The 12,550-nt window shown below is 42.9% G+C and overlaps 1 protein-coding gene across 1 annotated transcript; it reads right to left on the bottom strand.

Annotated features, from left to right (window-relative positions):
• Positions 1-9,290: 9,290 nt before the first annotated feature.
• BJ212DRAFT_1482407 (uncharacterized protein) lies at positions 9,291-10,730 on the bottom strand (the record flags this gene model as incomplete). Its single annotated transcript, XM_041340414.1, has 6 exons — positions 9,291-9,376; positions 9,418-9,646; positions 9,696-9,851; positions 9,899-10,265; positions 10,315-10,424; positions 10,494-10,730. 6 exons carry the CDS (start codon positions 10,728-10,730, stop codon positions 9,291-9,293), a joined length of 1,185 nt encoding a protein of 394 aa, XP_041191258.1.
• Positions 10,731-12,550: the final 1,820 nt, after the last annotated feature.

Genomic DNA, 12,550 nt, shown 5'->3' on the forward strand with positions numbered 1-12,550 from the left:
AGAACCTCAAAGTGATGACTCAGAGTCAGATGAAGACAAAGACAAAGGAGAGATGCCCCAGCAAGACACACAGCCCCCCTCTAATGACACTCACATCACCCACTCAACATTGCAACTATCAGGCCCCATCTAACATCCAGTTATCTCCTCATATGTTCAGGCAATGACATTGATGAAGGAGGAACTTTGGTGTGAGCTCTAGTGCATGTATGAGCAGAATGGGGCATTAGTTCAGACGACTCAGATCCTGACTGCCCAGCTTGATGCTACAAATGCACACTGTACAATGGTGCAGCAGGCATTGGCTTAATCTTGACTGAAGTTGGAGAATGTAAAGAAAAAGAAACAGCTGAGGAAATCTGTCAAATTATGGGCCCATTTCATGACACACCCAGAGCTCAAGGAGGACTTCAATAAAGTGGAGGAAGAGTGGCATGAAAAAGACAAGCTTGATGTGGAGAAACAGGCCAAAAAGAAGTCTGAAGATGAAGTGTGTCATGCTCAGATTGAACATGATATTGGGTTAAAGACATTTGATGCACTCTTGACACTCCAGTGCAAGGATGACTTCATCACACTTGCTGGTGCTCTTAAAATTTCAAGAGATGGGATGGTCAACAAACTCCAAGTGAGAATCAAAGAGTTTATTGCTGATGCCAAAAATTGGCACTTTGCTGATAATCCATGTTTTTCTGCACTCTTCCAGACAGGAAAAACATGCTTGAAGAATTTGGCCACTGCATCATCAACAGGACAGGCCAGTACTAGCAGCACCTTGCAGGACAACGGTGCCACCTTGTCAAATGCTGTGGCTTTCAGTGGCAATCATTTTTTCACTTCTCCCACACATGCTTTCAACTCAAATTATCCTTCGCACCTTACCAACCAGCCATATTTTCATCAATTCTACCCTAATCCAGCTCTTCAGGCACCATATTACCCTACAATGCAGAATAATAATCCATCCAGTGGTCCCATTGCATCATCATTGATGTTACAACAATGTTACAACCATGTACACCCCTATTTCATTTTCCCTTCCTTACTGTGTATTACATCACAAGCTGCATGATGCCACCACTAGACTTACCTCTGACTCATACCTTGTATTACATCACAATTGCCATTGCCATTGTTAGATGATCTATTCTTACTATTGCTTATGCATCCCTTATCTCTGACTCATTCCATTCTCACACCTGCCCTAAAGCACAGTAGTTCACTATAAATAGTCCTCCTGTATGCTTTAGTTCCTTACTTTAATCTTACTAGGTTGTACCTGGAATATCCTTCGCTTGAGACCTTCAATCTCTTGTCATCTGAATCATACTTTAAGTTAGAAGCACTCCTTCTGACTTAGCTTACATTGAATGCTTGGCTTATTGTCTTGTGTAGAATCTCGACAGAGGTCCTGACTCTTATTGAGTTGTCTGTTGTTAGAACTATCCTAGTTCATAACAATTGAACTTACATAGACAACCTCAGGCTCAGCCTGGCCATCCATACAATGTACATGGTCTCCCTATACATCCACCTCAATTTTACAACTATGGCACTAATAACAGTCACCCTTGTACTTAAGTATATCTACTAGTCAATACTGTACTTGCTCATTCAAACATTCATGCTGAATACTAATTGACCTTGTGCTCTTGCTTGACTGCTGAACTGACTTTGAAATTGGCCTATGTGACATGTCATGACTCACAGTGACATTTGTGTGACTGCCAACTTCTGTGGGGTGCTGATTGCAGTGGAAGGGATAGTATTGGATGACTTCCCATAGGCAAAATAATCCAGAATAGATTATTTTGGAGCCTGAAATACATTTGCAATAACATCATCAATTTAATCTATGCAAAAATAATCCCCTGTACACTCAGTCTTTAGATTTAGTCCAGTCCTTGATAGACAATCTTGCAATCCAGTACCTGCTTCTCAATGATGATAAGGCAGAACTTTTTGATGACAATGAAGGAGCTCAGGCCCAGTCAGAACCCACAACAGCCTGAGTCATGTAGAGCCATGGATATTCAGAGGGGAGCCAGGCAGATCCAGGCACAAACAGATTTTGGCTAAATTTTCCACAACTCATCTATAGCCACATTGCACAACCTAGTTCTACTATACCTGTGTTACACTCATCACTACAAAGTATGGACAACATGTGAAGCAGCTTAGTGTCTGTACTTTGTAGTCCCATTAACCTAATCTATCTTTGTGTCTCTTACATCCATATCCCAATTCCCTATGGCTCCTACTACTCGACAGTATATCTGCAACTGCAGTAGGAAGTGTGGTGGAGTACCTACCAAGGTCACCCAAAGCATCTACAGAACACATGAAGATTATCATATTGAAATGGCAGCAAGAGCTGGAACTGGATCAATGCACTATCTACAATCCATAGTGAGGAATTTTCATCAAGCACATCAGCCACCTGCTGTGCATTCATGCTGTTCAATCCCTACAGGGCCTTCTGCCAATATGGGCACACTGGCACATCACCACATACCTCATGATGAGTCTCTCCCATGCTCTCACAGCTGAGAACACATCCAGAGCTTATCCCCTCTGGTCCAGGATTGGGATTATGAGCCTTATCAGGCTTCTGAGCATTCTCACAGCCCAGAACACATCCCAAGCCCAAACCTGTTTATTCCAACAGTGGACAAGTACTATACTGAGGTATGTTTACAATATAGACTACATTGTGTTTGTCTATTGAAGATGTCAAAGAGGACAAACCTGATAATGTTATACCAAGGCCTTTGGATACAGATAAGAAAGCTCTTTTAGAAGATGTGTATTTGAATGTCAAGCAAGATCTTTGGACATCACTCTCCTTCATCATTGCCCTTCAGAACACTTCCATCAATGATGCTGGCACTGGGCTCAGCCAAGATGTGATCAAACAACTTCATAATCCCCCACAACAGCGACTCTCACTTGACGACAACAGGGCCCTCCATCTTGCTATCAGGCTTTATCTTGAATTGAATCATTCTGATGAAGACTACATTAAAGCTCATGCTGCTCACATGGAGTATGATGGTGTCTGTTAAGAACCATGTTGCTCAAGGGGGAGAGAGACTGACTCAGAGGGGCTTGGCCTCAGCTCATACGCTGTGCCCCTTACCTGAGTATGTGCCCTTCATTTCGTATGAGGTCCAAGGATGGTCCAACGAAGTCCAGAGGACTTCCGGAGGCTGGCTACTCTGCTGGAGAGTGCTAGAGGACTTCCGGAGGAGCGCAGGAGAGTTCCAGAGGAATGCAGGAAGTGCTCAGGAGAGTTCCCACTGCAAGGTAATACTTCTACAGGAAACAGGGTGGAAGGATAGGAGGTCCAAAGGTCCGGAGGACAGGAGGACAGGAGGACAGGAGGACAGGAGGGCAGGATGATGGAGGACAGAAGGACAGGATGTCTGGAGGTACGAAGGACAGGATGTCTGAAGGTACAGAGGGCAGGATGTCCGAGGGTTAGGAGGATGGAATGTCCAAAGGTATGGAGGGCAGAACATCTGAAGGACAGGATGCCTGGAGGTATGAGGGACAGTAGGTCTGGAGGTCCAGAAGGAATAGGGGCTACATTGGACGGAGTCTGATGTAGAAACAAACAGAGGTAGACTACCCTAAGATAGAGTTGGAGAGACAGGGATTGGACCTAAGTCTGGAAAGAGGGTAAGTGCTGGAAAGGCGGAGCTCCAGCCTAGGGAATCAATCCCCAGGCCTGATGGGTAGGACAGAACTTAGGTGGACCAAAGTCCAAGAGAGGATTGGGCAAGTCTAAGTTGATATTCAAACTGAGGAACTACAGGAGTATCTACAGGGGTTATATACTGAACAATATCTGAGGGGATCAGTAAGCAAAGGAGCAAGGCTATGTACGAGCATGTGGAAACACATTAGTAAGTAAGTCAGAACATAAGTAAATGAACTCAGAGATGAGGACTCATACAAGGATCAATAAGCAAGACAGAACAAGAGGTAACCGAAAGCTGGAAGGCAGAGAATGCCTAAATGGGGATAGGCACAGGATATCAGACAGAGGGTGGGAATAGGTCCAGTGTTAATATCCGGAGGTCCGGAGATCTGGGGATCCGGAAGACAAGGTGGATACAGGACCGGAATACAAGAAGGTGGATATAGTCCAGAATCCAAGATGAGGTGAAGTCTGGATGTCTTGCTGAATGGAGTGTGCATAGGGTGGATGGGACAGGGGGGTATGGATCAGGCTAACAGTGGAGATCCGATGGTCCGGAGCTCAGGGGTAAATCCAGAGTGGAGTTGATCCTGCTGAGGTGTGGAGCACACAGTGGAAGGGGATCTGGGAATGAGTTGGATATGAAGTGGGGTCAGGACATAGGCTTGGAAGGCGTGGGAATATGATGGAACATGTGTCCAGATTGTGGGATATGACAGTGTCAAATTTTCCTCACTCCATCAAATCAAAAAAATTGTTGCAGAACTCAGTGGAGTCGAAGAGTGCATCAACACCTGTGTTGGTTTCACAGGTCCATTTGGTGGTCTTCAGCACTGCCCTGAATGACCAGGAGGTGCTAGCTTGAACCACTGGCAAAGTCAAGACCCCTTGCAAATAATTTGTCACTGTCCCCATTGGCCCCCAGCTACAGGCACTACAGTGGCTCAAAAAAGTGTCTGAATGTTTATGCATTTTCAAGTAATTAGATAATAGCAAGCCAGCACCTGAGTACAATATAAAGGCATATAGACATGTCTAAAGGCTTGGCATCATAGCTATAATCTGAGATATATATCGTGGGAACTAGACCATATATAGGCAAGATATGGTAATTCTAATCACATGACTCATTTGGACACTTTTTTGACTTTATATCCAAATCACAAAATCCAACCATTCACAGATATTATTCTTAATGGAAGTAGTGCAATAATCAATATTTGGTCTTATTTTAATATTATTTATATATATGAACCCACATAACATCATGAACTTTAACATAATCATCATACAGCCTATCTCCTCTGCTCCAAAGGATAATATCCTTATTCTCTGCTCCTCTAGTTTGTCTATGAGGCAAATTGCTTGCAAAACTGGTTCTAGCAGGTCCACTATTGCTATAGTCACAAACCAGAACATGCTAGAGAAGGAAAATCATAAATTGGGATGGTCTTTCAAGCTTACTCTACAGCATAACAGAGCTATTGTTCATTAAAATCTATCTGGCAAGGCTTCAAATGTTGACCATGCCACCAAGTTTATCAATTCCATTATCCCCACTCTCATCCCCACTCAAACAGTCAGAAACACCCTTAAGGTAGCCAATCTTATGGCTGTAACCAAGAAGAAAATGCTTCTTCTTTCTGCAGCCTATAGGGGCCTTTGCCTTAAAGCACCAACATTGGACTGTGGAAGACTGGAAGAAGGTAGTTTGGTCACATGAGATAAAAACCAATAGAATGGGGTCAGATGGCCTGGAATATGTGTCAAAAAAGATAGGGGAACCATTGGGGAAAAGAGAAGTCAAGAATATACTAAAGTTTGGAACATGAAGTATGATGGTAGGGGTTGTAGGGGATGGAATGGTGTGGGGATTCTTTGTGAGGTGGAAGGAGGCATGAATATAGAGCAGTAAATCTCTATTCTAGAGGAGTGTCTACTCAGAAGCATGCCAAAGTCAGGAATTGATGAAGAAGACATTATCTTCCAACTGGATAATGACTCTAAGCATACCTCAAAGCTAGCTACAAAATGGCTCAAAGCTCATGAGATCAATGTTCTATCATAGCCAGCATAACTATAGCAATAGTAGACTTGCTAGGACCAGTTTTGTAAGCAATTTGCCTCATAGACAAACTAGAGGAGCTGTTAAGAACTATGCTCAAGGGAGAGAGAGACTGACTCAGAGGGGCTTGGCCTCAGCTCATATGCTGTGCCCCTTACCTGAGTATGTGCCCTTCATTTCAGAGGAAGTCCAATGATGGTCCAACGAAGTCCAAAGGACTTCCAGAGGCTGGCTACTCTGGTAGAGAGTGCTAGAGGACTTTTGAAGGAGCACAGGAAATGTCTGGAGGAGCATGGGAGAGTTCCAGAGGGATGCAGGAAGTGCTCAGGAGAGTTCCCACTACAAGGTAATACTTCTACAGGAAACAGGATGGAAGGGTAGGAGGTCCAGAGGACAGGATGTCTGGAGGTCCAGAAGGAATAGGGGCTACATTGGACAGAGTCTGATGTAGAAGCAAACAGAGGTAGACTACCCTTAGGTAGAGTTGGAGAGACAGGAAGTGGACCAAAGTCCAGAGAGAGGGTAAGTGCCAGAAAGGCAAAACTCCAGCCTAGGGAAGCAATCCCTAGACTTGGGACAGGGACATAGGGGACAAATCTGAAGGTCCAGAATTCTGGCCTAGGGAATCCATCCCTAGGCCTTATGGAAAAGGACAAACTCAGATGAACTGAAGTCCAGAAGAAGATTGGGCAAGTCTAATGTGATATTCAGACTAAGGACTCTACTGGAGTTGTACAGGGGTTATATACTAGAGGATATCCAAGAGGATCAGTAAGCAACAGAGTAAGGCTATGTACAAGCATGTGGAAACACATTGGTAAGTAAGATGGAACATAACTAAATGAACTTGGAGATGAAACTAGTACAAGGATTAATCAGCAAGACGGAAACAGAGATAACTGAGAACTGGAAAGGTGGAGATGCCTAAATGGGGATAGGCACAGGATCTCGGATGGAGGGTGGGAATAGGTTCAGAGATAGTAACAGTTAATATCTGGAGATCTAGGGATCCAGAAGGCAAGGTGGAAACAGGACTGAGATATGTGAGGTGGTGGATGTAGTCTGGAATCTGAGAGGAGGTAAAGTCTGGATGTCTTGCTGGACAGAATGTGCATAGGGTGGACAGGATAGGGGTGTATGGATCAGGCTAGTAGGTGAGGATCTGGAGGTCTGGAGCTCAGGGGTAATTCCATAGCAGATCTAATCCTGCTTAGATATGGAGCACACAGTGGAAGGGGATCTGGGAATGAGTCAGATATGGGGTCTGGAAATAGGTCCGGAAAGTGTGGGAATATGATGGAATCTATGTCTGGCATACAGGATATGACAGGAGCAGAGAATAAGGATATTATCCTTTGGAGCAGAGGAGATAGGCTGTATGATGATTATGTTAAAGTTCATGATGTTATGTGGGTTCATATATATAAATAATATTAAAATAAGACCAAATATTGATTATTGCACCACTTCCATTAAGAATAATATCTGTGAATGGTTGGATTTTGCGATTTGGATATACAGTAAGCAACAAAACTGTTGCAATGTTTGTGTGAGATTGATTACTTTGGCTATATCATCACAGGGATGGCAGCTATGAAAATGTGAATGAGAGCAATATTGTAGCCCTATATCCAGGCTACAATAGTTGTACTACATTGGAGATGTGGAAACATTTCCTTAAAAGGATATAAGCAATTTACTACATAGTATGCATTGCAATGGTTTTGTTGCTGATATTTTTAAATATCAAAATCCTATCAATAGACATCAGTTATGTTATTTAGTAAGTCCTATAATGTCATGTGACATGTAAAAGGGTCACCATGATATAAACAAAGCCAAATGTTGAACTTTCTCAACATTTATCATCATGAAAGCCCTCTCTGCTCACAAAAGCAACCAAATCCTTTTTCACCTTAATTTTAACCAATTTACAAGGGAGATCTCACATGCTACTAGTGTACACCATGGTGCTATTATCAGAATTCACTCTAAACCTCATTCTGACCTTCAAAAGTCCTCTGGTGGTTGTCCTTCTGTCCTTTCCTTCCCCAATGTTCAGCATGCTATATGGTTAATCAGTACAGACAAGGCTGGAAATGCTACCCAAGTGATAAGAGCACTTCAGGACATCAAGAACCAGTCTATGGCTTCTCAGACAACACATTATTACTTGAGGAAATCTGGTATGAAGCCTGTAGTGAACAAAAACACCCTCTCCTATCCAAGTGTCATAGGAGAGTAAGACTAGACTTTGCTATCAGTCACCAGCTCTGGACAGTGGATGACTTGAAAAGAGTCATATGGTCATATTAAACCAAAATTAATCATTTGGGGTCAGATGAAAGGAAATAGGCTTGAAAAAGAACAGGAGAGGGCCTAAATAATAGGTTAGCAGGAGAGAAGAGGGTGTTTTTTGTTCACTACAGGCTTCATACCAGATTTCCTCAAGTAATAATGTGTTGTCTGAGAAGCCATAGACTGGTTCTTGATGTCCTGAAGTGCTCTTATCACTTGAGTAGCATTTCCAGCCTTGTCTGTACTGATTAACCATATAGCATGCTGAACATTGGGGAAGGAAAGGACAGAAGGACAACCACCAGAGGACTTTTGAAGGTCAGAATGAGGTTTAGAGTGAATTCTGATAATAGCACCATGGTGTACACTAGTAGCATGTGAGATCTCCCTTGTAAATTGGTTAAAATTAAGGTGAAAAAGGATTTGGTTGCTTTTGTGAGCAGAGAGGGCTTTCATGATGATAAATGTTGAGAAAGTTCAACATTTGGCTTTGTTTATATCATGGTGACCCTTTTACATGTCACATGACATTATAGGACTTACTAAATAACATAACTGATGTCTATTGATAGGATTTTGATATTTAAAAATATCAGCAACAAAACCATTGCAATGCATACTATGTAGTAAATTGCTTATATCCTTTTAAGGAAATGTTTCCACATCTCCAATGTAGTACAACTATTGTAGCCTGGATATAGGGCTACAATATTGCTCTCATTCACATTTTCATAGCTGCCATCCCTGTGATGATATAGCCAAAGTAATCCATCTCACACAAACATTGCAATAGTTTTGTTGCTTACTGTATGATTGATGGTATGGTGTCTCACCTGGTGGAGTGTCCACAAACAGTTTAACATAACATACACTGAATCCCATCTAGTAGGTTCATTGAGGAGAAGTTCTACAACTGGGAGCTGTGTAAGCTCATACTTGTCATCTCAAAACCACCCCTCCTCATTACCCCTAAGGATGGTGTCCCACAATCTGTTGCACCGCTGGTTTGATGCATGTATCAATCACACAATGTTCCTGGCTTGCTTGAGAGGCTTAGCTCACAATGTCTGGACATAATCTACTTTCTTGATGATCTGATTTTCAACTGTCCATGTATCATCTACAATGGAGAAGTCAGTAACAGTGTATTTGTCAATGATGTGCTTTATGCATATGTTTATCATGTGTGGGAAACATGGTATCCTGTTTTCAATAGGATCAAAATCAATCCCGCATTGCCTGAGTAGGGTTGAAAGCTCCTGCATTGAAGTGTGATTGTTGGATGCATTGTTGAGAGTGAAATGCCCAGTCTAAACAATGTCAGAGCAAGCAACACAATACAAGTAAATACCAACCTTGGTCGCAGTTTCTGCACAATCAAGCAGGTACAATATCATGGAACCTAGAGATTCTTCATTGTGACTGCTGGGGACATGATGGAACATGATGAGGGCCGCCTTTAACATGAGTGCTGAATCCGCATTGGCCTTGGCAATCCAATGAGCCATGATGGCCATGAATGACCAGAGCTTAAAATCTGACCACAGGTCAGATGTGAAGCAGACTTTGCCCTGTGTGTTCTAGAAGGAATAAGATACTTTGTAGGACTCTTGTTAATTATGTATTTACAGAAAGGTCTTTCTTCAAGGCAATGAAGTATTCCTGCCACTGCTCAATGATCATTTCACAGGCCTTCATGTGGTGGAATAGGCTAGTCTCACCAATTTCTGGGCATAAGAGACAGATGAGGCGCTGAAATTCAGGACACTTGATCACATTTATTGCCTAGTGACAGCTGTTAATGGTGGCTTTAAGGGTGAACTGTGACTCACCTGATCATCAGCAACAATAAACTTCACAATTTGGTGATGCATCTTGTCAAGTGTGGAGTCTGGAATTACATCTTCTGGAGAGCTGGTTCCCACCAGCCGCAAGGCATCAGATCCCTGGTTAGGTAGAGGGCCAAGCATTTGCATTGTGCAAGGTGATTTGTTGAGCCATTTGTGAATTTTCGTGAGTGTCCATCCTTCAGCAAGCCATTCACTTAGATCCTTTATCATTATGCGCCAGCCAAAGTGCTCTGCTGCTTCCAGATAGAGTTCTGTGTGGTGAATGGAAGCATGATTATGGGGAGCTGAACTGGCTGTTGAACCTGCATATACCTGGACCTTGTGCATTCTGTCAATCTCATGTAGTGCTCTGGTGGAGGGTGTAAGAAATGACAAAAGATTACAGGTATGATACTTACATGCAAGGGGTGCAAGTTTTGACCTTAGTATCAGAATCAATCTGGTAGAAATGAGCTATATCAGTTGTCCCTTTGGTCTGCTTGAGATTACCAGTGGCCAGAGGGTCAGTCTAGGCAGTGCTCATGATAGTCTGGAGTGGGCTTGGATTAGAGTCCACCTATGCGATAGCAGTGGACACAGGAGTATTGCCCAGTTCCTCTTCATCCCCTGAGATATTCTCAAGGTCAAAGCTTTCTCCCTCATCTGGACCAGCATGAGCTGCATCGCTGGTTCTGTATCTAACAGCAAGTTGTCGCCGATGGGGGTTTAGGAGGGTAGTAGCATTTGCTGCTGCAGCAGCAGGGATTGGAGCAGCAGTGGAAGTAGCAACAGCAGCTGCCTGGGCTTTGTTTGCCCTGCATTGACGGCCTGGCATTGTAGTAGTAGTGGTAGTGACAATCCAACAACTGAATCATCTGTCTATATAAACATTCTTGTGGGGAAACCCCAGAAACAATGCACACACCCAGTGGTAAATCCCAAAGGCAGTGCAAGGATTGAGTCATATCACAGGGTGAAACAGGGCACATCAATGAGCATAATCTGAGGGGCCAAAATCTAGGACATAGCCAAAGTGAATTGACTCCATGTAGCCTTCTGGATCATAGTCAGATAAATATACTGATGAAAGGTCCCTTGATTGAGGGTGTTGTTAGCCTACAATGCTTTTGTTCATCCAGATCATCCCCTTCACAAAGGAGGCATTGAAGGTGCTGAGCTCTTCTTGGATAATTGAGGTCGCAATATTGTATCTCTTATCTGGATTTCTTGATAATAATCTTTGATGATGTGGGCATAGTTGTAATACAGTGAGTGGTGAGCTTGACACAGCTGAGCTCCAGTTGCATCAGCACACAATCATATAGTGGAAGGGCTGATACAACAAAATTGAAAACTCACTTCAAGTCTGTAGCAAAGCCATTGCCCAGGGCTCAGGGCCCAGCACCAACACCGCTCTTTTTGGTCAAAGTATTGATAGATACAAAAATGAGGTCTGCATCCTGGATGCCCTTATCAACATTGGTGCCAAAGAAGAGGCTATGTTCAAGAGCCTTGCAAGCAACATCCTCTAGTCTAGGAGACATCAAAACCCTGCCAGTGGGATGATTGATGAGGTAGACTCAAATGTTCCAGTTGCATGTGCATTGCAGTGTGTGATGTGACACATAACTCACAGGACCTGCAGAAGCAATTCGTGTGCACCCCACGCACACATCTGCAATTCCTTTTTGCATGCTATCCTGTGTGTAAGTGTTGCCAATCAAATTATTGTAGATATATTACAGTGGGATCAACCCACTCCATGTTTATATATATCAACAACATATGTACAGACAACTTACAAGTATGCTAATCTACGAGTTATTCAACAGCATCATTCAGTAACTGGTTACTGTTTCCACTGTGGAGTTGATGCAGCATGCCATGGGGAGCCATTATGAGGGCGTAGCCTTGCAAATAAGGTAAGCTTCAATTCAAAGACTTGATATAAGAAACAGACTACTCACATGCAAGTTGATCTGCATGTTGCCTTTAGTGGGCATGGTGGGATTGCTTTGGCCACACAGCACTGGTCAGGGGGGTGTATGGCAGGATCACTGAGCAGGCTAAAGTCCAACATGGATGTGGCTGGTGCAGTGTCTTCTTACTTGAGGTGTCTTATATAAAAGTGGTCAAAAGGCAATGACACCACAATTACACTTTTGATAAGACTGAATGCTGCCAACAACCTCAAGTTCGCAGTCTACAACTTTTCTTCTTTTGTGGTAGATAATGTGGCATTCGTGGGAGGTTACCTGCTATACAGCCCAGTGGTTTTATTCTACCTGGTTGTAAATAGGGATTTTACAATACAAGCCTAGCTTTATCTGGCAAGACAGATAATGTAGAGTATGTAGATAGAACTTTATCTAGTCTTGTGTTTGACTAGACAAATAGAATAGATTTTGTAGGTAAGTCTCTCTAGTCCTATGTTTGACTAGACAGAAAATAAAGAATAGGTGCATACTATGCACAAAACTAGGTGGCAAATAATGCTAGATATTCCCCTGCCTTGATATACTAAAGGACTTATAAAAGGGAACTAGGTAGAAGCTGATTGGATTTCCCTGCCTAAATGCAAAGGGTTTAATCCAAGGAAGATGATATGATACAAGAGCAGATGATCCAACAAAGGAATCTGCAGGCACAGATAAT

This window comes from Suillus subaureus (assembly GCF_016647635.1).
Source record: "Suillus subaureus strain MN1 chromosome Unknown BJ212scaffold_23, whole genome shotgun sequence".
NCBI classification, from domain to species: domain Eukaryota; kingdom Fungi; phylum Basidiomycota; class Agaricomycetes; order Boletales; family Suillaceae; genus Suillus; species Suillus subaureus.